The sequence below is a fragment of the Pan troglodytes genome, chromosome 7 (assembly GCF_028858775.2).
Source record: "Pan troglodytes isolate AG18354 chromosome 7, NHGRI_mPanTro3-v2.0_pri, whole genome shotgun sequence".
Taxonomy (NCBI): domain Eukaryota; kingdom Metazoa; phylum Chordata; class Mammalia; order Primates; family Hominidae; genus Pan; species Pan troglodytes.
Genome location: NC_072405.2, coordinates 26,005,428 through 26,032,112, shown reverse-complemented (window position 1 = coordinate 26,032,112; position 26,685 = coordinate 26,005,428). Strand labels below are relative to the sequence as shown.

Below are 26,685 nucleotides of genomic sequence, written 5' to 3'. Positions count from 1 at the left end.
GTGTGCAATTCCTTTTCGTTACCAAAGTAAGGGATTTCTTTTTCTGTTTTTTTCTTGGCACGTAGGAAATATATGGATTTTGTATAATACTTATTTGGTAAGAAGCCCATCAGGTTTATTTAATATTTATACAGTGATACTCTACCATTGAAGCTAAGTTCTTAAACATGTATATTTAGTGTTGGTGAGAGAATTTGGTCCCTTAAGCTTAATTGGAAGTGGACCTGCAGCCACGGTTTTGAGTATGTATAATTTATTTCTCTTATAACTTATTGTTAACTTCTTTGTCACTTTTAGGTTTCCCCTGATTTTATAATAATTCCTAGTTACCGTAGGTAATTACTCTAAAGGTAACTGTCTCTAAGTACTTGAGTTGTATTTAAGGAACCCAAGTTATAATTATAGCTACAGACATATTCTCTGAATTAACTGGAAAAAAAATACATATTCTCATGTCTCGTATTTTAACTGTGTCTGTTAGTTTGGCATTTTCTCTTTCTGACCTTAGTAGTTAGTGGCCTTGCCACTTGTGTGCCATACTGATATATTTCAAATGGACCTCAATAATCTTTTCATTTTTTAGTTAAAATTCTCACTTCTCTAACCCTGGCAGGTGCTGGTACACTAGCTTCCTATCTTTTCCCCTGATTTCAGTCTTCAGTCAGTTCTGCACACTGCTACCACACAATCAAGTTCTGATGTAAATGCTAAAAAAGCCTCACCCTCCCCGACCCCCCCAACCCACATCTTCCCACCATATCCATCCCTAACATTTAAGGTCTAAAATTCTGAGTCTGGCATTCAATGCCATGTCTCACCCAACTGTAAACTACCTACCTCTCCAGCCTTATTTTCTTCTTCCCACCTGTGTTCCTACTAAGCTGTATAAACTACAGAACAACATACCTTATGGTGAGACATGATGTTTTCTCTAGTTTACAGTTTTTTCTGAGAACATCTAATTCTGTGGCAGGATGTCAGGTGGTTCTGGCTCTGTATATGTTTGAACTTTGTGATTACTTGCACTTGCCTTACTAGGTAAGCACATAAATACTTGTGTAAGACACACCTTCATGTGAATCTATTGTCCAGATTTTTATTAAGATGATCTGTTTTGGCCAGGCACGGTGGCTCACACCTGCAATCCCAGCACTTTGGGAGGCCACGGCAAGTGGCTCACTTAAGGTCAGGAGTTTGAGACCAGCCTGAAGAAACCCCATCTCTACTAAAAATACAAAAAAATCAGCCGGGTGTGGTGTTGTGTGGGTGTAATCCCAGCTTCCTACAACACAAGTTGTGCAGCACATCTGTAGGACATATTCATCTTGCATAACTGGAACTTTCTACCCGTTGAACAACTACCCATTTCCCTTCCCCACCAGCCCCTGGCAAGCGCCATTCTACCATTTTGTTTTACAGAATAGGATAATATTAATATTAACACTATCCTGTTGTTCACTTAATCTTTCCATTGAAATTTTAGTTTTGCTAGGCGTCTTTTACTGATTTTTATTGTTGTTAAATATAGTATACTTACTCAGGTTTTCTGAGGTGAGTATTTTAGTAAATTGGTTGACTAGTGAATGTTTGCTTCAAATCCAATAGACTGTGTTACTATCTAAGGCAAAGTGGAGGTGTTATTCCTTCCAGATTTCCCCTACATAAAAGATGGTTATAATTACAGAATAAAAACAAATCTGTTGTCTATACATAAGTCTATGCTAAGTGCACAAGCTTAAAATAAACCACTGAGGTCAATAATATCCTGCAAGTAGATCTTAAATCTTTATCTTTCTCATCTGGGATAAGTTACACAATACGATATGAACTGGTAAATGTCACCTTTTCGGAACTGTAACTCAGAGAAGTCCTGTATTGATTTCACTGTTTAAGAATTTAGTGCCTGTGTTACTTGCAGTCTCTCAATTAACCTAATGTTGCTATATTTTAATATTGCCAACTTTACTGTTAAGCTAAACGTCGGGACTGTTGGTGAAATAGTTAAATGTCTTTGTTGCATCCGCACTGTTTTCACCATTCCGCTGTAGGAGCTCCTGTCCAGTAAGAGCTCCAGTCTGAACTCTGTCTGCCTCCAAGCCTCATACTTCTTTCTTTAACTGAGATGTTTCTATTCTGTGGCTTGGCCGAGGGAACACTGGGCCGGTGGTTAGACACTTGGATTCTAGGCCTTACTGTCACTGGCCGGGTATGTGACCCAAGTAAGCCATTTAACCACCTAAGTAGTCTTCTCATGTATTAACTGGGATAGTAATAGTCACACACTGTTAGGATTATTCTCTCTATCAAAGAAACTAATCTTGTGGTGAAATTGGCATTCGTTATCCTCATTGCTCATTAGTCAAGAGCCATGTTGGAATTGGGAAGACTTTGGTGAGGACTGGCTGCCATTAGGTGTAGGGGATGGGTCTGGATGGGGGTGACAATGAGATAGGGGAGGTCAGGGAAATGATATTTGGTTGCAGGGGTAAGCTTTCCTCTAGTGCAGCTGTGTGAAGGTACAGGTCTTCTGTAGTAATTCCCAGGCACACTCAGAAATGTCTGCAAACCTAAGTTGTGTTTAGAAACAAAGCTATGAGGCATGCATTTCTGAAGAATAAGCTGATTTCCAAAATGTAGGAAGCCTTGGCTGCACTGTGGCTGTGGCCCAGTCATTTTGATCTATTACTTGCCCAACCTTGCTTATTAGTTTTGATGATGACTCATCAGTGTTTCTGCTGAAGGGGCGGCAATTTGGCAAGTTTATATTCTAAAAATCTGTTTTCCTGTTCTTCCTAAAGCAAGTAAAACTGGTGGCTAACCATAAATTTTTAAAGTGGGTATTTGCTATCTAACAGTTGCTAATTATTGTAAAGGATGTAAAGAAAAAAGTCTCTAATAGACTGAAGATTCAAATAAGCTTGTAAAAATGGGTTAAGCACTGAATGCTTCAGTATAGATGATGGGAGAACACGTTATCAAAATACATCATTTACTCTTGGCATTTAAAAAAACGAATTTGTTGAGGAAACATTTATTAAGTCTCACTGCATGCTAGACCTTTGCCAGTTCCTGAGGACCAGAATTGAATCAGGTGCTCTTCCTGATCTCAGGAACCTTAGAGGTGGTCCAAGAAGAATGTGGAGGCAAATGCTGTGATAGAAACAAGTACATGGTGTGAGCAGAAAGCAAGGCTTAGTCCATGGCATGCAGAGAAGGGTGTCCTGGCAGGATGAGCTCACAGAGAGGTCCTGATTCTCAACAGTGCTTCAGAAACTCCAGGTGCATTTTAATCACCTGGGCATCTTGTGAAACTGCAGGTGGTGATTCAGTAGGCCTAGGGTGAAGCTGCAAATGAGTAGCAAGGGTTCAGAAGAGAAGCTTGAGCTGACTTTGGATTCACTGGACAGAAATAGGGGAGGGGATAGAAAGGAGGCCATTCAGTCGGAAGGATGGGCATAAGCAGAAGAATAGAGCAAAATGACTGGAGAGAAACCACGAAGGGGTGTGTGTGTATGAAGGGGTAGAGGCATGGCCTGAGGGGGAAGAAGTGGGTAGGCATCAACCGTACATTGCCTTTTAAGCCTGTGAAATTAAATATTAAGTAAAAGGATTGAAACTAAGATCACCATCCTATAGATTGGGGTGTGCAATCTTTTGGCTTCCCTGGGCCACATTGGAAGAAGAAGAAGAAGAAGAAGGATTGTCTTGGGCCACACATAAAATATGCTAATGATAGCTGATGAGCTAATCAAAGAAATTGCAAAAAAATCTCATAATGTTCTAAGAAAATTTATGAATTTGTATTGGGTTAGCACTCAAAGCTGTGCTGGGCCGCATACTGTAGATGGTGGAGAATCCCAAATTTTAGATTGGGTCATGACCTTAATTTTCACATTCAGGAGATTAACATGATGGAGTTGGAAGGGATGGAAGCACAGGATTTTAGGAGTCCAATACAGTTTAGACAATGATATAAAGGGTTAAATAAGGATTCAAAGGGTGGAAGAAGAGCTCTTTGAAAAGAAATGATGTGCCTGTTGGAATATTAATAGAATAGCACATGGTGTGCCCTGGTGTCAGAGAGAAAGCGAGGTTAATCGGAGCAGAGCACACATGGATGTAGAAGAGCCATACAAGAGTGAGGCTGGAGCCGAAGGAGGGGAGCTTAATGTGGTAATTTCAAATGCCAGGCCTGAGGAGCTTCAGCATCTTTTTCTCCATTAGGATGAGGTTTTTATGAGCAAAATCGCTAGAACAAAGCAATGGGCATTACTTTCCAGCAGCATTATTTGACTCACTTAAGGGATCCTTAGTGATACGCAACAATGTCATTTTCATCAAAGGTCTTTTTCAACTCTGGGTAGTCTTCAGTTAGGTGGTACTGGTAGCATTGGGAGACAGTGCTAGAATATATGGGGATCTGGGGAAGAAAAGATGATTCCAATGGTTTGAAGCTGGGAAAAAATAAAAAATAGGGCTATATGGCTGGGGGGGGTGGTTTACACCTGTAATTCCAGCAGTTTGGGAGGCTGAGGCGGGAGGACTGCTTAAGGCCAGAAGTTTGAGACCAGCCTGGGCAACAAAGCAAGATTTTAAAAAAAATAAAACAATGGAGCTATAATTAGCATAAACAGGAGCATGTCAGTCTAAGATGAAAACTTAAAGTACTCAATAAGTACTTTAAAACATGAGTAGCCTTGAGATTCAGAAGGAAGATAGGGCTGCGGGTGAGAACATGGGATTCATCCGCATAGGACAATGGTTAGAGGAAAGTAGAGAAAATAGACTCTCCAAGAGAATGGGCGTGAGGAGGGTTATGAGCGAAAGACTGGACTTGGGAAATGCCTATATTTAGGTAGCAGGTTCGTGAGCATCAGGAGAATGTAGTTTCAGAGATGCCAGAAGATACATAGCATGTATATTTATTTCACTGATAAGTGGAAACATTTTTACTGCAAGAAAGAGTTACAAGTTTGAGTGAAGATCATTTAAGTTTGGCAAATAAACTGCGTGGGGAGTAAAGAAGAAAAGGTGAGATTTAAAAAAAAATCTTAATGGTATAGCACCACCTGGTGTTAGAACATTAGGCATTTTTCAAATGAAATTTTTTCTTATCAAATTGCATTTTTCTTCCTGTTTGGGTGATTTTAAAATTTTCCACTCAGGAGAATTTTGTTGAAGTTTTCAGTTAACGTGAGTTCTATTTTCTGTGTATAAATGAGTGAATTTACTGAGATATCTCTTTCATTCCAAAGATGTATTTGGACTTGGTTCTTACTTATTTCTGGTATGATAGCCTATTGTGCTAATGAATTTTTTTTTTTTTTTTAGTCACCAGTATGGGAGGTCATATCAATTTGTTTATTTTTTTATTTCAGTTTTGCCAAAAGCTGCTTTCTCATGATTACTCTGATTGATCATCTCCTTCAGAGAACATGTGTGAGTTAATTACTTTAGGAGACAGGGTTACTCCTACACTTCTCATACCCTAATTGCCTCATCATTTCTGCTCTCTTGCCTCTAAATGATCAAAAATAAACATGTCTGTGTGAAGCTTTCATCTTTCATCTGAAGTTACATGATTGTGAACATTCATTTTGTGTTTTGACTTTGTTGTTAGTACAGAAGTTTGAGTTTACAGGCTTAAAAAGTGCCAGCTTTCGGGATGAATAGCAGTGGAAACTTTTTTTTTTTTTTTTAAACCCCAAGGAAAGCCTACATCCTTGAAAACTGCACAGTCGTCATGGGTGAATTTGCCTAGACCACTTCCTAAATCCAAAGCATCTTTGAAAAGTCCTGCGCTGCGGAGGACAGGAAGCACCCCCTCAATAGCCAGCACCCACAGTGAGCTGAGCACTTACAGCAACAATTGTAAGTCGACTTTATATCACACTTCGGGGGTTGTGGAAACAGTCATTACAAGAAAAACTAATGCTCTGCAAATAATTAGAATTTTTGTTTCTGGGGTTTCAGGAAAAATAGGCATACTGCTTCCTTGGAGTTGCTCTGAAAGTTTGGCAGAAAAAAAATTCTTTGAAAAACACTCTTGAAATAATTATGTGTTAAAGTATATTTTTGCATGAAGGATTCTAAAGTGCATCATCTGAAGTGATGGTGTTTTGGAGGTTTAAGAGTAGCAACCCAGGGGATTTGGACTCTAACTGGAATCAGAAAAAAAGATTATTTCAGTTTCATTTACTTTGCAAAAGACTATCTCCTGTGGAATCTTTGGATGCTAGATTTTGTGTAATAGGACTAATATAACTTGAATCCTAATTCTAAAAAATTGAAACTCAGGAGAATTTTGTTAAAGTTTTCAGTTAACGTGAGTTGTATTTTCTGTGTATAAATGAGTGAATTTACTGAGATATCTCTTTCATTCCAAAGATGTATTTGGACTTGGTTCTTATTTTCTCATTTCCTTTTTTATACTTCCCCACGAAATAATTCATAAATTTAAACCATCTTGGAGTGCCCGCTGTGCACAGACACCATGATAGGCGCAGTGAGGAACACAGGATATAAAAGAAATGGCCCTTATTCTAAAAAATAGTTGAGGAGAAAAAGAAGGTATTTTCATGGATGATGAGAATACCAATAAAACCAGACACAAGGGTGTGGAGAGGAGTGGCGAACTGATCTCTCCGGTTTGACAGATCAGTTTCTTGTTTTGGGTGAGGAGCTGGGGACTAAGTGTAATAATGCTCATGAGGCTCCTCTGGGTGTGGAGCAGTATTTTAGGATGTCCATATTTGCTTTTATTTTTTTCTCTCAAGTAACTTCTGCTGTTAGCCTGATTTTTATATATAAGGTGATTGAGGCTCAGAGATGTTGTCACTGGTCTAAAATCACACAGCAGCTATGTGAGGGAATTGAAAATGCATTTTTTGTAGAGAAGGCATTGACCGAATTAATGACCGAATTAATGAGCACATTTCCAACGGGTCACCTAGCAGCAGTAGCTGGACTCATATGAGAGTAAGTAGCTGCATACCCTGGCACTTCAGAAATACTGGGATATGTGACTTGAAATTAAACAGGATTGTTATCGGCTTTATTGTTTGAATTTTGAAGGTGTGGCGCAAAATCAGGCTTGCATGTAAGAGAGAACTCTGAATTTGAAAGGTAATTCACACGTGTATTATTTTAAGCTCTCTTTGTCTTGCAAAGCAATTTTAAAGACAAACTGCCAAAACAGAGTCACCAACATGCTCTAGAAAAACTGTTGTGGCAACAGAATTTGTGGCACTTGAAGCAGACACAGTCTGTAGTGCCATAGCCCTGTGTTTTCCATCGACATCCATGTTGACTTGGCCACCGTTTCAGTGCTGTGTCTGATGCTCCTAAGGAGGCTGTAAAATGCTTTTGTCCATTCCTTTTTGTCTTTTAACAAAGGGGTCTACCATACACCCACAGAGCCTGTCGAGTGGCGATGTGTTCCTGTTGCGGATTAAGCATTCAAATCATTGAGTCTCTTTCTTAGTTTGATTTGCTAGCTGGTTTAATCTGTTTTGTGTAGTGCCTTGGAGCTTACGCATTTTTTTTTCCCTCCATTCGAATTCACTAAGAGCAAGCATGAGGGATATGAGAGTGAACATGGCTGCAGTTTTTCCTGCTTAAGCTTGCTTTGATCCTTTTAAATGACTGTACCAGGAGGATTTCGCAGTTGTACAGAAACTGATATTTCTTCAAAAATCTTTATCAATTCTACACTCACCCCACCGGCTGGTTCAGAGAGGCACTATGATGCTACCTTATTGACACTGCTGGTCGTGGGATCGTACAGCCTTTGTATAATTCCTTTGTTAGCCACGTTTACTGGGAAAAAAAGTAGGTCGACGATTTCTGGTTTCTTTTCTTTGTAAGCATGCTTAAATTTTTATTCAATAAATTGATTTAGGATCTCTTGACTTCTGTTTTTGTAACTTGTAATTTATGGTAATGGTAGTATTTGGGGGCATTTTGTATGTATATTTAAGATGTGAATGCTTCTGTGTAGGACCAATTTTATTGTCTCTTTTATGTGTTTTGCACTCTTAATATAATTCAGCAGCATCGTTAATGTTCTGGCACATGAAATTATCCTATTATCAAAGACTTTTTGATGGTTTAATTTCTTATTAAATAGTTTTTGTGTGTATGTAGCTGGTAGTTGTGCAAGTGTAGAAAAATACTTTTCTAAAATTAAAATGGAAACATCACATCTTTGATTATTTTCCTAAGTTGTAACTCAAAGTATTAAACATGTATAGTTTTAAAGACTGCCTCAAAACATGAAAAAATCATCTCGCGCTGAAAATTTCCTGTTTCTGATAATGGGTGGTCATGTTAAGAATTAACTTTCTCTTTTGATCAGTGTTCTGATTTATACTGGCTTAAGTATTTGAATCCCTTTAACGAATATCGGTTTCTCGCTTTGTCTGCTTGTTTCTATGTGATGTGATATCTTTAGTGGCATCATTTAAGAACTTCTGATATAACACAGTGCTGTTGTAAAATTAGCACTGGGTTCTCGGAACTTTGGGATCCTATAGAAATAATGTTACTAAGTTTTTTAAATGACCAAATCAAAATACGTAAGGCAATAAATTGTTCTTATTTGGGAATTTTAGCAGGTTCTTTGTGTGTGTTCTTTTAAATGTAGAAAATTTCAAAGTTACGATCTTGATCCTTTTGGATATTAGTGTAAAACATTTCACAATGGTTTCTATACCAAATGTGCTCATTTATAGAGGTTAAAGATTATAAGGTCTTTCACACTCAGATACCTAATATCCAGTTTTTAAGATCATTAAAGTAACTGGATAAAAAGACATGATATATTGTATGTCATGAACAGAGTTGAAGATTTGGGGACTATTGTGCAATTTAGAAGGGGGTCTTGGGAGAGTGTATAATTTTGCCATGTTAGCAGGAAAATAAGGTCCATAGACATTACTTCCTCTTCCACTTTGGCCACAAAACCATGTTTATATTTGAGAGCCAGATGGTAGGGGAAATGTAAGAGGTGCAGACCAAAGCTATTTGCATTCTCCTGGAAATGGAAGGAACAGGAGACTGAATAAAAGAAATGGAGTGTTCTTTCCCTTCACCTTCACTGCCAGCCCTGGCTGAGAGGGGTGTAACATGCAGAAAAGGGCACTAACCTTGGACCCACCTTAGTTTTTTTTTCGTTTTTTGTTTTTGTTTTTTTTAGATGGAGTTTTGCTCTTGTCGCCCAGGCTGGAGTGCAGTGGCGTGATCTCAGCTCACTGCAACCTCTGCCTCCCGGGTTCAAGCAATTCTCCTGTCTGAACCTCTCAAGTAGCTGGGATTATAGGCATGCACCACCATGCCTGGCTAATTTTTGTATTTTTAGTAGAGATGGGGTTTCACCATGTTGGCCAGGATGGTCTCGAACTCCTAACCACAAGTGATATGCCTGCGTCTGCCTCCCAGAGTGCTGGGATTACAGGCATGAGCCACCACGCCCGGTCCCACCGTAGTTTTCCTAATAACTCCTGTTAAGTTGGACTATCTTTCTCTTCTCTTAGCCTCCGGCCTCCATACTCTCCTCTGATCAATGACAAGGGAGGACTGGGTCATCTTCAAAGTCCTTGCAGCAACAAACATTTCTGACCCTTTTCACTGCAATAAGACAGGTCCTCATTGTTTGGCAGGACGGTGTTTTGAGTTGTTCAAGTGATTAAGCCGATAAAGAATAGGGTGGGTCTTATTTACCCTTAGTTTTTGTTTTTGGTTTTTTTTTTTTTCTTCTCTCACAACAGGAATGGTAAGTGAATATTGTCTCACCTGCCAGCACTGGTTAGTGGCCAACACTGGTTAGTGGATAAGAATTCGCCTGTAGGGTGGTGTCAGTGGTTTCTCAGGGTGCCTCCAGGTTCAGAGGGAAAGTTTTGTGTTCAAGTCGTGGTGTCTGTCAAGGGTGAGGCTAAGATGAGGAACAGGCAGTAGATTCATTAGGCTCTACATCACAAAACATGTTAGTACTTACGCACTTCTGAATGGACTATTTAAAAAGGAAATATTATCCAGACCACTGTTAACTTTGTTCTCGTTCTTTCTCTGTTCACGTTTTTCTAGGGTATTTGTGAGACATTCTCGTTATTATATAGTTGAGTGATATTGCTTTTGAAATTCAAAAGCTTAGATTTCAGTAGTACTTTGATTTTAAGCCAGGTGGGCAGATGATCTGGCACAGTGGGGAGTGTTAAACAGATTCACATAAAATTCAAGAAATGAACAGAATGTTGGCTCTGTGTGTATATACATAATGTAATAAAAGCGAATTGTCACTAGGTGTTAGAGTGTAGTATGAATGTTAGTTTGCAGATAAAAGTCTGGAACAATGAGAAGCCCTTTTCTTTTTTTGAGACAGAGTCTCACTCTGTCGCCCAGGCTGGAGTGCAGTGGCGCGATCTTGGCTCACTGCAACCTCCGCCTCCTGGGTTCAAGCAGTTCTCCCACCTCAGCCTCCTGAGTAGCTGGGATTACAGGTGCCTACCACCACGTCCAGCTAATATTTGTATTTTCAGTAGAGACAGGGTTTTGCAATGTTGGCCAGGATGGTCTCGAACTCCTGGCCTCAAGTGATCTGCCCACCTTGGCCTCCCAAAGTGCTGTGATTACAGTTGTGAGCCACTGCGCCCAGCCTGAGAAGCCCTTTTCTAATAGGAAAATCATGTCTTCTGCTTGGACTTTTCTGAGAATATCCCTTAATTTTTCCTTTTAGACTCACCAGCTCCTTTATTTCACTTGAACCACACTTTGGCCATGGGGAAATGAAGATAAAGATTCCAGAGAATCTATTATTCTGGCATAATTGAGACAGTTGGGACCAAAGATGACAAAGGGGCAGTTTTAAACTACATATTAGATCAGGTTGAGAAGTAGGTGGCCACATGGAAAATTTTATGTATTGTCTCTTCAAGCCAGCAGTGTTTAGTGTCCATGGCTCTCTAGAACACTGTCTTTAGGATGATTCTGAGGATGCATCCAGCCTCAGTGGGACTGAATACCACAGTGAGTTGTGAAGGCGAATGCACTGTCTATTCCCATACCCGATATTCAGACCCTTGTTATTCATAGATAGGTGATTCAGCATAGCTAGGCAGTGGTCAAGTCAGCACCAGAACTAGGATATTTTACATCCTGTTCCATTGCTCGAAACTATTATGCATCTCTTATATTGGAACTGTTGCCGCTGAGGACTTTATTGTTTGGATATAATGACTCTGGCTGAGGGAAAATTTAGATAGCATCAGGATACCCAGTCAGTTGCCATGTTAGGAACAGAAATAGAGGGCAGGGGAAATATTTGAAGAGCATTATGCCTCATGGTGGTATACATCCTTCAAGTTGGGGTTTACTGTAAAGCAGTGGGCCAGCCTAGAGTACAGTAAGTAGAAATTGAGAGAAAGATATTGTTAGTCATAAAATTATGTTCAGCTCAGTACAGTTTGTGCCTGCCATTAGTAAAGCAGAAAGCAGGTACAGTCGTTGATCATAGAGTATATGAATATGTATCTTGTATATATAGCTTTCATGTAAATATGTATAAAATATAAATGCATGTGTGTTTGTACCTGAGTCAAACGCAGACATTTTATCCTTGCAATATGAATTCTGACTTCATGTTGCGTGTTATGAAGCTGATGATGGGTGTGGTGCCGGGTTGATCTAGTGTTGTATTGAGTCTGAAAAGTGGCAGTGAGACAGCTGATTTCCAGCACGCCACCTCCTATTTTGCATGTGACAGAGAGGCAAGGGACACAGGAGTACCATGCCTCATGAAGAACCTGTCCTTTACTTTAGTGAAAATCTTTTTACTGATCTCTTTGTGAACCGTGGGCCTTTGTGTCCCTAAATTTTAGAAAAGAAAAGCATGAATTTAGAATCATACAATTGCATATTAGGTCTGTAAATTGAACTCAGTTTAATTTTTTAAAATATGAATAAGTGACTTATTTGTTGCTGAATATAATCAAATACGGCTTCAAGAAAAGTAAGACTAAAATCCAGATTGTTATAATTCCATGGTTAAGACTGTCTAATTTTCTTTGTTGGATTTGATTCAGCAAAAGCTAAAATGCTAATTGAAACCCAATATCCATTTTCTATGAACATCTAAAAAGGGTTCTGTTGAATGTTATAATGGCAGTATCTTTAATACTGTCACTCCCATTAGCTTCCTGTCAACTTTGGAAAAGCCAAGTCTCTAGGTTCTAGGGAAGGTGAGAATTGGAAAAAAGGACAGGAAATTGACAGAATTTTCTCAGCAGGAGGGAAAGCTCTGTGTTGATTTGACCTAATATTAGGAATGTTATTTGGGCACAAGAACAATTAACAGATGGCTCATTGTACAGGGCCTGGGTGTGGATTAGGGGAAAATAATAGCATGCCTGTACAAAGTTTGAATGTGATGTGTATAAGCACTATTGTAGCAGTTGGAATAGGTTAGCCTAGTGAAAAATTTCTAGCTGTCTTCACATTTATAATGTATTTGTAAACAAGGTAGGTATCTTAACCCTTTGCTAAGTGAGTGAAGTGAGAAAAGGGATCATAGTTGGTAATAAAGAAATTTATAAGCGTTGAATAGTAGAATAGAATTGGGTGCCTAGAATTGGATATTGATCATTATTTGGTAACAAACAGGCTGGGTGCGGTGGCTCACGCCTGTAATCCCAGCACTTTGGGAGGCTGAGGCGGGCAGATCACGAAGTCAGGAGATCGAGACCATCCTGCCTAACACAGTGAAACCCCGTCTCCACTAAAAATAGAAAAAATGATCCGGGCGTGGCCGTGGGCGCCTGTAGTCCCAGCTACTCAAGAGGCTGAGGCAGGAGAATGGCGTGAACCCGGGAGGCGGAGCTTGCAGTGAGCCGAGATCATGCCACTGCTCTCCAGCCTGGACGACAGAGTGAGACTCTGTCTCAAAACAAACAAACAAACAAACAAACAATAGAAAATCCAGTCTGGATTGGTGGAGGGGAAATTTTTACACATGATATAAAAAGATGGTTTTTGTTATTGAGGTGAGATTCCCTTTTATGTTTTTGCTTTGGAGCTAACACACAAAGTTTGCTTTGGAACAAACTTCCTTTGTTCAGGGCAGAAGGTGGCATTTTAACTCCTTGCTGTAGGAGCAAGGATTTGAACCAGAGCATGTCCTTATAGCTACCAAGGAGTCTGTATGTTACTGTTCTTGTGTCATTAACTAGCTGACTGTGCGAATTCTTCCTTGTCCCCATGGAGATGGGTGCTCTTCCTAGCTGCACCTGGGGCATTCTTGTTACATAGCATGAAGTGGCTGTATTATTTCTTCCCCAACTCTTATCTGGGATGAAAGCTGAAGTGGACAAGATGCATAAGCTTGGACTGTGCCAGGCTAACCAGGATGTGTGGTCACTCTGATTATAGCCTTTATTTCGCATCCCTGAGGACACAAGCTACCTGTTATCCACGCTGTATTCCCAATGTTCAGTAATGACTGGCATGTCGTAGGTGCTTATTGAGCATTTGTTGGTTCAAGGACAAAGGAATAAATGTGGAAGGTCGAAACTGTGTTTATCTATACAATAAAATGTACTTTTCTGTTTTATTACAGCTGGTAATGCCGCTGTCATCAAATATGAGGAGAAACCTCCAAAACCAGCATTTCAGAATGGTTCCTCAGGATCCTTTTATTTGAAGCCTTTGGTATCCAGGGCTCATGTTCACTTGCTGAAAACCCCTCCAAAAGGTACAGTCCTCATTGTGGTTTGAAGAGGGAGGGCAAGACGCTTAAAGTCCTTGGCTTGTAGAAAGTTAAATTTTGACAATTAGGTTTATGGTATAGTCAACAATGATTACAAATATGTTGAGAAAGGAGATATAATACATTTTTGCACTGAGGAAATTGTTTTTCTGACAGTTGGTAGGTTCTATAGTTAAAAATCATTACGTGTAAATCAGCAGGCAGAACAAAGGTATAAGGTAAAAACAGCAAAAGTTCAGGAGTTAAATTATTCTAAAACAGTGCTCTAGAAGAGTGAGAAAGGAGTAGAAATGCATGATTACTTTTCATCAGGGTAGATGTTTTATGTTTATTACTGTACTTGTGTCTTCATGTCTTTGGTCTAAGACATTGTTCTTCCTCTCAATGTTCTTTATCTCTGTTCCTTCTCATATCCCTCACTTTTTATTTGCTGTGATTATGAAAAGTAATTTTCAGGTTTACAAAATATGTGGTATACACTTAATGTGCAATGTCTTCATGCAACTTTGTCTCAGTGGGGCCAAAGCACATCAGAAGCCTTCTTTGTGCCACATGCGGTGGCTCACGCCTGTAATCCCAGCACTTTGGGAGGCCAAGACAGGTGGATCGCTTGAGGTCAGGAGTTTGAGACCAGCCTGGCCAACATGGCAAAACCCCATCTCTACTAAAAATACAAAAATTAGCTGGGCATGGTGGTGTGTACCTGTAGTCCCAGCTACTCAGGAGGCTGAGGCATGAGAATTGCTTGAACCCAGGAGGCAGAAGTTGCAGTGAGCCGAGATCGCGCCACTGCACTCCTGCCTGGGTGACAGAGCGAGACTCTGTCTCAAAAAAAAAAAAAAAGCATTATTTGTGCTTAGTGAACTGAAGCTTAACTAAAGCCTGAGCGAATAATTGTGAGTGAGAAACTTGACCTATAAAATGAGACCCACATTTATGTTAGAGAATTTGGGAAACACAGAAACAAAGAGTCTTCCTTAATTCTGTCAACCAGCAATTGCTGTCACATTTCCTTCTGACTTTTTTCCTCTGCATATATATGTTGTTTTGTTTTTATTCCAGCAAAACTGAGGTAATAATGAATATACTCTTCTGTATCTTGCTTTTTATTAAGTTGGTAGTGTATCAGGAGAGCTTCTTCACTTTAAATGGCTATTCTATGGTTGTCCACTTTAGTTTATAGTGGGTTTTATTGGGGTTTATTAATACTGAGATGAGCCTCTTCAAATGTGAGTCAAGATTCATTGTTTCAGATTCTGGTTACTTGTGGATTTCCCAGAAGGAGGAATTACTGGGTTAACCTGCATGAAACTCTTTGGATTGTTAATATCTATTAGTAACTTTCTGAAAGGTGTTACTCTGTCACAGCATCCTCCTTAACATGTGTCTCTCTCTGTGTGTGTGTTTAAAGGATAATATGGTAACTTGAGGCTGGTAAATGTACGTCAATACCTTTTCTTTGTACCGAATTGAAGAGAAAATAGGCATGAATTTTAGGAGTGGGTTGAATTCTTCAGTGTGCAGCAGGTTGTCATTTGCCTAGGGAGTTAATCACATTTTGGAGGCACCAAATGACCTCTTGCTGAGTTGACATCAGGATGGAAAACTGTGGTTTTTTATTGATGATGATAAAGCCCCATGATCCACACAGCAGTAATGAAGTTAACGCTGTTGAACTTTGATACTAAAATAACTTTCAGAGAATGAGATTCCATTGACAGCTTTGTAGAACAGGAGACTCAGAATTCTAAAATGCCTCACTGTTGAATGGATAGGTTTTTATGTCGCAACAGTTTTACCTGAGTGGGAATCAGTGCTTTCCATTGATAACAGCCACATGTTTTAAGAGATCATCATCTCTGTAAAATTTCAGATAGAACATGGTAGCTGTTCTAACTGGTATCTGCAGATAATTATGTCCTAGAAACAACTATTTGATGTTAAGTAGAAGCGTCATAGATTTCTTCTAGTGACTTACAGCTGTGTATCTATTACCCCTCCCGGTTTTATATTTTATCAGTTTGGAGGAAAAACTTCTATTTTTCTTCATAGCTGAATAGAAACGGGTAGTTTCGGAAAGCACACGGGAGTGATTATCCTTCGTGAAGTCTGGCCTCTGCTCTCCCGGCAGCAGAATGGCATATGTGCACAGTCTGTGAATTCAGTACTGTTAAAACTTGAACTTCAGCTGTTCTTGACTGAAAAAATACTGCGGCTTTTCCTTTTAAAACTGGTCCTATTTAATTTGTGGTGACTTCATATCATACTTAAACATTTTGATGTTATGTGAAATATCACCTCATATTTAAAATGCACTTGACAAAAGTTGGTTGAATCTCGGTGATATTTCCCACCGGGAACCTGAAATTTAGCGATTGATTGTTTTTGAAAATAATTCTTACCAACATGGTTTGTTTTTATGTGATATGTCAAATAAAACATATTTATTTTACGTTTCTTTTATATCTTAGGTCCTTCGAGAAAAAATTTGTTTACAGCTCTTAATGCAGGTGAGTGACCACTTTATGGATGGCGATAAAAAGAATCTTTTTGTAAAGTTATGTTACTACAAGTATTTACAGTGATTTTTTACTGGTGTGCTTATAAGTAGAATTTCCAATTTGAGGTGTAAACCTAACTTTTTATGACGGGTCGCATAGCATTAAAATATGGTAAGCATGATTGGCCATCTAATGCATAAAAGGACATTGTATTACTAATAGATAGTTATAGTCTTTTAAAAAATGATTTTGTTAATGTGGTCTAAATGAAATGGAAAATGTACTTCCCCCAGATCAATGCTATTTTGAAATTGGATATTCCTTAATTTTTAAGTGGTCTCAAGATTTGGTTTTAGCCCCTTTTCCCAGTTCAGCAGCCTATATTTTTATGTTTTTTTTTCACACTTTCACTGGACTTACATTCCCAAGATAGCCTGCAGCCTCCACTATTTGAACCACAGCTGAGAATCCAAAACTTTGTGTCTCTCAAGAACCCATAACAGGTTTCACAAAATATCTTCACTGCGATTCCTATACTTTGGATGGATGGATGGATGGACAGACAGACAGACCGACAGACAGATAGGCTGGGCGCGGTGGCTCACACCTGTAATCCCAGCACTTTGGGAGGCCAAGGCGGGTGGATCACTTGAGGTCAGGAGTTCAAGACCAGCCTGGCCAACATGGTGAAACCCCATCTCTATTAAAAATACAAAAAAGTTAGCCGGACGTGGTGGTACGCTCCTGGAGTCCCAGCCACTCAGGAGGCTGAGGCAGGATAATTGCTTGAACCTGGGAGGCAGAGGTGGCATTGAGCCTAGATTACACCACTGCACTCCAGCCTGGGTGACACAGCGAGACCCTATGTCAAAAAAAAAAAGATAGATGGATTGATCTCTCTAGATAGATAAGGTCTCCTGTACACTGCCTACATTGTCTTATTTTATATACAGTGATAAAACAGTTATGTGGCTTCTAAATCCATGGCAGATTAGAAGAGCAAATCAGAAGAAACGAAGGTCAAGCATCGCTCATTTTCTTGAGCCTTGCAAATACTGTATTTTTTGCAACTCCACCAGCATCATTTTTCCAACAGCAGCTGCTCACTTCATGTCTGTGTGTTCCATTTTGGTAATTCTCACACTATTTCAAGGTTTTTCATTATTATTATATCTTTTACGGTGATCTGCGATCAGTGATCTTCCATGTTACTGTTGTGATTGTTTTGGGACACCATGGACCATGCTCATCTAAGACAGTGAACACAGCTGATACGTGTGCATTTCAAGTGCTCCACTGACTGGTCCCTCTTCCATCTCTCCCTTTCCTTGGTCTTCCTTGTTCCCTGAGACACAATAATATTGAAAGTAACCAATTAATAGCCTTATAATGACCTCTAAATATTCAAGTGAAAGAAAAGTTGCATGTCTCTCACTTTAAATCAAAAGATAGAAATGATTAAGTTTAATGAGGAGGGCACGCTGAAAGCCAGGATAGTCCAGAAGCCAGGTCTCTTGTGCCAAGCAGTTAGCCAAGTTGTAAATGGAAAGGAAAAGTTCTTGAAGAAAATTAAAAGTGCTCCTCTAGTGAACACTCAAGAAAGCAAAACAGACTCCCGGCATAGAGAAAGTCTGAGTGGTCTGACCAGAAGATTAAGCCAGCTGCAACTTTCACTTCAGCCAAAGCCTAATCCAGAGTGAGACCCTAACTCTCCTTAATTGTATGAAGGCTGAGAGAGGTGAGGGAGCTGCAGAAAAAAAAAGTTGGAAGCTAGCAGAGGTTGGTTCATGAGGTTTAAGGTAACTCTTCATAACATGAAAGTACGGGGCGAAGCAGCAAGTGCTTATGTAGAAATTACAGCGAGTCATCTAGAAGATCTAGCTGGGATCATTGATAAAGGTGGCTACACAAAACAACAGACATTCAGTGTAGGTGAAACAGCCTCATATGGAAAGAAGATGCTGTTTAGGACTTGCACAGGTAAACAGGAGAAGACAGTGCCTGGCTTCAGAGGACAAGCTGTCTTATTAGAAGCTAATACTTCTGGTAATTTTAAGTTGAAGCTGACATTCACTTACCATTCTGAAAATTCTAGGGCCCTTAAGAATTACGTTAAATCTACTCTGCCTGTGCTCTATAAATGAAACAACAAAGCCTGGATGACAGCGTATTTGTTTACAGTATGGTTTGCTGAATATTAAGCCCATTGTTAAGACCTACAACTCAAGAGATTTCTTTCAAAATACTACTGCTGACTGACAGTGCACCTGGTCACCCAAGAACTCTGATGGAGTATAGTATAGTATATTACATAGTAATATATAGTACAAGAGTATAGTACAGGAAGATGGATGTTTTCACACCTGCTAATATACCAGCCACTTTGCAGCCCATGGATCAAGGAGTAATTTTGACTTTCAGGTCTTACTATTTAAGAAGTACATTGTGTAAGACTGTAGCTGCCCTAGATACTGATTCCTCTGATGGAACGGGGCGAAGTCAGTTGAAAACCTTCTGAAAAGGGTTTGCTCTTCTAGATGCCATTAAGAACATTCGTGATTCATGGGAGGAGGTCAGAGCACCAACGTGAATAGGAGTTTGGAAGAAGTTGACCTAACCGTGATGGATGACTTTGAGGGGTTCAGTGCTTCAGTGGAGGAAGTCACTGCAGATGTGGTAGAAATAGGATCAGAACTAGAATGAGAAGTGAAGCCTAAGGTGTGACTGCATTGCTGTTGATCTCTGGTAAAATTTGAGCAGATGAGGAGTTGCCTCTTATGAATAAGCAAATAAAGTATCTTCTTGAGATGGAATCTACTCCTGGGAAAGATGACGTGAACAGTGTTGAAATGACAAAGGAGTCCGAATATTCCATAAACTTAAAGCAGTGGCAGGGTTTGAGAAGATTGACTCCAATTTTGAAAGACTCTCTGCTGTGGGTAAAATGCTATGAAACAGCATCACATCCTACAAAGAAATCTTTCATGAAAGAGTCAATTGATGTCGCAAACTTCATTGCTGTCTTTCTTTAAATTGCCACAGCCACCCAAACCTTCAGCAACCACCACCCTAATCAGTCAGTCAGCAGCCACCAACATTGAGGCAAGATGTTCCACCAGCAAAATAATTCCTGCTCACTGAAGGCTCAGATGATCTTTAGCATTTTTTAGCAATGAAATATTTTTAAATTAAGGTTTTTTTTTTTTTTTTTTTTTTTTTTTTTTGAGACAGAGTCTCGCTCTGTCACCCAGGCTGGAGTGCAGTGGCATGATCTCTGTTCACTGCAAGCTCTGCCTCCCGGGTTCACGCCATTCTCCTGCCTCAGCCTCCCGAGTAGCTGGGACTACAGGTGCCCGCCACCATGCCTGGCTAATTTTTTGTATTTTTAGTAGAGACTGGGTTTCACCGTGTTAGCCAGATGGTCTCCATCTGCTGACCTCATGATCCACCTGCCTCGGCCTCCCAAACTGATGGGATTACAGGTGTGAGCCACCACGCCTGGCAAATTAAGGTATATATATTTTTAGACATAATGCTATTGCACACTAGACTATAGTGTAGTGTTAATATAAGTTTTATATGCACTGAGAAACCAGACAATTTTTGTGATTTGCCTTATTATGTCATGTGTCTTATGGGGTGATATATATCTCCCAGGTATGCCTGTAATGTTACAGAATGTTGACTACAGTTTGTTCACACATTGTGAGTGTCAGGTGTTAAGGATGCAGTCCTGAGCGAAGAATGAGCAGGGGCCTTGTCTCTGGAGAGCTAATAGGATAGTTAAAAAAATAAAATAAAAAACCTGCTCAAATAGACATGAATCACAAATGCACTAAGTTCTAGGAAGGAGGGTTGTCTTGTCCTAGAAGAGAGGTCCGGATTGAAGGCTGTCATGTGAGGGAAACCTGGGCAAGAGGTATCAATTTCTGAGCCTGTTGTGTAAAGAAAACAGGGTGGATAACATTACATCATGAATAATATGAATAACAAATATCCTTGATGCCCCATCAGGTGTATTCAGTTTCCTCAGCGTAATAAGCAGGGAAGTGTGGGGAAATTATCTCAGAATTCTTTTTCTTTTGTTTTTTTTTGAGACAGAGTCTTGTTCTGTCGCCCAGGCTGGAGTGCAGTGGCGCGATCTCTGCTCACTGCAAGCTCCGCCTCCCTGGTTCACGCTGTTCTCCTGTCTCAGCCTCCCACGTAGCTGGGACTACAGATGCATGCCACCATGCCCGGCTAATTTTTTGTATTTTTACTAGAGACGGGGTTTCACCGTGTTAGCCAGGATGGTCTCGATCTTCTGACCTCGTGATCCGCCCGCCTTGGCCTCCGAAAGTGCTGGGATTACAGGCGTGAGTCACTGCGCCCAGCTATCTCAGAATTCGTAACCTTTTGTAGGCTCTTAAAGCTAGGAAGACAGCCATGCAGATTGATCTAAGTTCTAAAGATCCCCAGGATGCTGAGTGTGAATATATGTGGTTACTAAAGCCTTTATAGGGTAAAAATGCAGAAGAAACTCTGCTGTACACATTTAGGCTTTTATTTCCTTTTAAGTTTCTGGTACATCCTAATATCTGGGGAAAAAAGATAGCTAATATTCTATGGAATGGCTTTGTTTAAAAATTAGTTAACCACTATCAGAAAACTGGCTCAATTGGTAGCTCTGTGTTTAACAGTTTAAGAAACCTCCAGGCTGTTTTCCAAAGTGGCTGGACCACTTTATATCCTCACCAGGAGTGTATGAAGAATCCTGTTTCTCCACAGCCTTGTCAACACTTGGCTTTGTCTGTCTTTTTTATTATAGCTATCCCTACTGAGTATGAAGTGATACCTCATTGTTGTTTCAATTTGCATTCTGACAGCCAGTGACATTGAGTGTCATTTTGTGTGCTTATTGGCCATTTGTGTATCTTCTTTGGAGAAGTGTCTATTCAAATCATTTGCCAGTTTTAAACTGGGTCATTTTTATTGTTGAATTGTAGGAGTTCTTGTATAGTCTGATATTAGACCCTTGTCAGAGTTATCATTTGCAAATATTTTCTCCCAATTCTTGGGCTGTGTTTTCACTTTCTTGATAATGTCCTTGGAAACACAAACGTTTTAAATTTTGACAAGGTCCAGTTTATCAACTTTTTTTCTTTTGTTGCTTCTGCTTTTGGTATTGTATCTCAGAAACAGTTGCCTAATCCAAGGCTGTGAAGATTTAAGCCTCTGTTTTCATTTAAGTTTTTTTTGCTAATCTAGCTGTTATAGTTAGGTTTCTGATTGATTTTGAGTTACATTTTTATATGGTATGAGATAGAAAGTCTAATTCTTTTTTGCACATGGACATCCAGGTGTTGAAGACATGTATTTCCCCCATTTAAATGCCTTGGCACCTTTGTTAAAAATAATTGGTTAAGAATGTGAGGGTTTATTTCTGATTTCTGAATTGTGTTCTTTGCATCTATATGTTACCTTTGCCAGTGCTACACTGTCTTGATTAGTAAGTTTTGAAATCAGGATGTGAGTCATTCAACGTCTTTCTTCTTTTTCAAGATAGTTACGGCTATTCTGGGTCCCTTGATTTTCTGCATGAATTTTAGGATCAGCTTGTCAATCTCTGTAATGAAGTCAGGTGAGATTTTAGGAATGTAATCTAATAATTCCAATTCTAATAATTTCTGTTACATTGAATCTATAGATGACTCTGTATATATAGAATGTATTCTAAGGGGTCAACATTGCAGCTTAATCTAGATTGTGTGGTAGGCCTGTGTATCTTCCCAAAACCATAAGCATGACTTTCCCAGGTTCTTCTCGATGGTTAGTTATTATCATGACTTAAGACTAACCTGGTATTATGAGGAGCCTAGTGAGGAAAAGTTACTTTGTGGACAGAGGACCACAACAAAGTGTGTTTGCTTTGGAAAGACGACTTTGATGATGAAAAATGATGCTGAAAAGCCAGTGACTTTGGGTGGATCATTGAACCTCTTTGATAATAGTCTTCTATGTAACTGAAAGGGTGGATTTCTAGATTTCTCCCTACTGTGATATTCTGTGACTGCAAATCACCTTGACTTTTTTCATATTCTGCTGGAAATGGGTCATATTTTAGCTGTTACAGAAGACATTACCTCCACATAAACATGTTCCTCTGAGTGTAAATTTTTAATAGTTGTAGTATGGCTTTGAGATATTTTTATTTTAAAGCTGTAAGTAGTGGTGGAGATTACAGTTGAGTTGACCAACTTCATATTCCTTAGTTCTAGAAAAATAATCACTTTTAATTATAGCAGTTTGCCAAACTTCAAAAAGTTTAGCAAGTAGTTTAGAAATCACCCTTCAGCTTTTTTAAATTTGTTGTTTTAAATGAAATTTAGATAAGTATATATCCTGCTTTGTCATTTAACATATAGTAATTACTTTTACATTTAGCAGGTACAGTAACATTTAACTACTTTTGAATATTTAGGGTGCTTCTGTATCACATTCATAAATGATTCTATGATGAACATCTATACAATTAGCACTTTCAACTTTTGGGGAAATTTCTTGTGATAGATTCTTAAAAGTAGTATCAGGAAATCACAATATGTACCCATTTACAGTCACTTCACTCAAATAGCCAAATTGTTTTCCAAAAGCTTCATGTCAGTTTATACCATGGTTGACATAAAAGACAGCTGGCTTCATCATACCTTGGGTCAACATTGGATATTATTTTTAAATTTTTTTGACTAACATAATAGTTTAAAATGTCACATCATTGTTTTAGCTTCACCTTTATCAATTAAAGAAATTCCATTATCTCATAAGACAATGTAGAAGAGCAGGAGGAGAATGAACTTTTAAGGCACAGGATATTGGTTTAAACCTTCGTCCTGCCACTTTCTATTTGTGTCCTGACCTTGGGCTAGTTGCTAAGCCTCTCCAAGTCTCAAATTTCTCATTTGGAGACATGGGAATATTGGGGAAATAATTCCCAGAAAGGCAATAATTTGACATCATAGAATTGTTTTATAAAAGGTTCTCAAATAATAGTTAATTCAGCTGCTAGGAACGGTAATGATGACGATCTTTTACATTGTTTTTATAATTCTAGTGGCTTATTTTTAGAGTTCTTTTCCAGGAAGTTGAATTATTTTAAATCTCTAAAGCAAGCAGGAAAGACTGCTTAAAGTCAAGAACCAACCTCTTGGGGTCTAACTGTTGTAATTTATTTAAACGTTATGACGCTGCAAGATTGCAGTTGACATTGACTCTAAAAAAAATCTTGGCTTACTGTTGATCAGGAAGATGTCACACATACCACAGAATACTATTATTACCTTGGTTCTACCATACACTAAAGCCACTGGCATACCAGAGGCATCAGAGCTGTATTTATCCAGTACCCTGATTGTTTTACACAAGATCATCACTCTCAGGTGCCAGAGTGTCTGCCTTGGAAGGTAGAAAATGCACTGGTCCTTCCACAGTTACTTAGCAAAGACATCACAGGAGAACAGGGCGGCTTTCTTGCCTTCTTTTGCGAAGTGCTGGGAAGTGGTTGCAAGTTGCAAACCTGCTGATGAGGTGATGCCGAGGCTGCCAGGGTTTCTTCTGGTGAGAGTAGAGAGAAGGCTGTTTTTTCACTGTTGTTTTATGATTAACATAACTTTCCCCCTATACTTAAAACACAGATGCTCTTTTCATATGGGATACATTTTTGTTTTAAATTGGTGTTGGGGGTTGGGAGAAGTGGATCATTTAGTAAATCTTCTTGAGACAGTGACTATCTTTTTAGCAGGAGCTAGATCTTTTTCACATATATACAAAGTATTTCAGATAAATTAGTTTTAAACACACAAAGTAATTAAAACACTAAGAATATAGACTTAAGTAGAAAAGATCTTTCCAGGAACACTAGTATAATAGAAACGATTAATAACTAGGACAACAAAAGCTTTAAAAAACCTTAGAAACAGGCTGTGCATGGTGGCTCACGCCTGTAATCCCAACACTTTGGGGGGCCAAGACAGGTGGATTGCTTGAGGCCAGGAGTTCAAGACCAGCTTGGGCAACGTACTGAGACCCCATCTCTACCAAAAATACAAAAAATTAGCTGCACGTGGTTGTGCACACTTGTAGTCCCAGCACTCATGAGGCTGAGGCAGAAGAATCGTTGAACCCTGGAGGCAGAGGTTGCAGTGAGCTGAGATTGCACCACCGCACTCCAGCCTGGGTGACAGAGCAAGACTCTGTCTCAAAAAAAATAAAAAGAATAAAAATCATTAGAAACAGTATTTATAAGCAAAGAACAAACTGAGCTAATATTAGCACATACTCTCTGTAGAGCTCTGTCAAATCAGCAAGATAAAGACAACTCTATGATAGAAGCTAAATGGACATACCACCCAAAGAGATCTACAGATTCAGTGCAATCCCTATCAAAATCCCAGTGTCATTTTTTTACAGAAATGGAAAAAACAATCCCAAAAGTCATATAGAATGACAAAGGAATGCAAATAGCCAAAACAATCTTGACAAAGAACAAAGCTGGAGGCATCACAGTTCCTGATTTCAAAGTATATTACAACACACAGTAATTAAAAGAGTATGGTACTGGCACAAAGGTAGAAACATAGACCGGTGGAATAAAATAGTCTAGAAATAAATCCGTGCATATACGGTCAGCTAATCTTCAACAAGTGTGCCAAGAATGCACAATAGGGAAAGGATAGTCTTTTTGTAGATGGTACTGGGAAAACTGATCATCCACAAGCAAAATAATGAAATTGGACCCTTATCTCACATAGTACACAAAAATCAGCTCGAGATGGATTGAAGACTTAAATATAAGATCTGAAACTATAAAACACCTCAAAGAAAACATGGGGCAAAACTTCATGTCATTTTTCTTGGTATGACACCAAAAGCCCAGGTAACAAAAGCAAAAATAGACAGGTGGGAGTACATCAGATTAAAAATCTGCAGAGCAAAGCAGTCATTTAATAGCATGAAAAGGCAGCCTATGAGATAGGAGAAAACATTTGGAAACCATACGTCTGATAAGGCGTTATTTACCAAAATAATTGAAATCAGGGTGTTGAAGAGATACTTGCATTCCCATGGTCTATCGCCCCCAATATTTCAATGTAGGTTCTTTTTGTTTCCCCTAAGTGTCGGCCGGTCTGAGAAATAAAGAGAAAGAGTACAAAGAGAGGAATTTTACAGCTGGGCCTCCAGGGGTGACATCATATCGGTAGGTCCGTGATGTCCACCTGAGCCGCGAAACCAGCAAGATTTTATTAGGGATTTGAAAAGGGGAGAGGGTGTATGAATAGGGAGTACGTCACAAAGATCACATGCCTCACAGGGAAAAAGGCAGAGCAAAGATTACATGCTTCTGAGGAAACAGGACCAGAGCAAAATCAGAAACTCCTGATAAGCGTCTATGTTCAGCAGTGCATGTATTGTCTTGATAAATATCTTTACAGAAAACAGGATTTGAGAGCAGAGAACCGGTCTGACCTCAAATTTACCAGGGTTGGTGTTTCCCAATCCTAGTAAGCCTGAGGGTACTGCAGGAGACTAGGAGACCAGGGCGTATCTCTCTCAGTCCTTTTTTTTTTTTTTTTTTTTTGAGATAGAGTCTGGCTCTGTCAGCCAGGCTGCGGTGCAGTGGCGCGATCTCGGCTCACTGCAAGCTCTGCCTCCCAGGTTCATGCCATTCTCCTGCCTGGGACTACTAGCTGGGACTTCAGGCGCCCACCGCCATGCCAGGCAAAGTTTTTACATTTCTAGTAGAGACGGGGTTTCACCATGTTAACCAGGATGGTGTCGATCGCCTGACCTCGTGATCTGCCCGCCTCGGCCTCCCAAAGTGCTGCGATCACAGGCGTGAGCCACCGCACCCGGCCAAGCTATCTCCACCGCATAGGACAGACACTCCCAGAGCGGCCGTTTATAGACCTACCCCCAGGAATGCAATTCTTTTCCTAGGGTCTTAATATTATATTCCTTGCTAGGAAAAGAATTTAACGATATCTCTCCTACTTGCACGTCCATTTATAGGCTCTCTGCAAGAAGAAAAATATGGCTGTATTCTGCCCGACCGCGCAGGCAGTCAGACCTTATGGTTGTCTTCCCTTGTTCCCTAAAATCGCTGTTGTTCTGTTCATTTTCAGGGTGCACTGATTTCATATTGTTCAAATAAACATTTTGCAATCAGTTTGTTCAGTTAATGCAATCATCACAGGGTCCTGAGGTGACATACATCCTCAGCTTACAAAGATAACAGGATTAAGAGATTAAAGTAGGACAGGCATAAGAAATTATAAGAGTATTTTTACAGAAGTGATAAATGTCCATGAAATCGTCACAATTTATGTTTCCTCTGCCGTGGCTCCAGCCGGTCCCTCCATTCGGGGTCCCTGACTCCCTGCAACAATGGTCATT

General features: G+C 39.6%; 1 protein-coding gene across 13 annotated transcripts in view; it reads left to right on the top strand.

The window, feature by feature from the left end:
* Positions 1–26,685, top strand: part of MTUS1 (microtubule associated scaffold protein 1) — a 158,356-nt gene that overhangs the window by 72,568 nt on the left and 59,103 nt on the right. For 7 of the 13 annotated variants that reach the window (XM_054657222.2, XM_024345008.3, XM_024345009.3 and 4 more), the window contains 3 exons: positions 5,710–5,871; positions 13,607–13,741; positions 16,228–16,266. In XM_054657222.2, the coding sequence (XP_054513197.2) occupies positions 5,710–5,871; positions 13,607–13,741; positions 16,228–16,266 (336 nt within the window). Of the gene's footprint in view, positions 1–5,709; positions 5,872–6,356; positions 7,831–13,606; positions 13,742–16,227; positions 16,267–26,685 lie in introns of those variants that run through there. The other 6 variants (XM_054657224.2, XM_024345011.3, XM_024345012.3 and 3 more) reach the window with 2 other exon arrangements.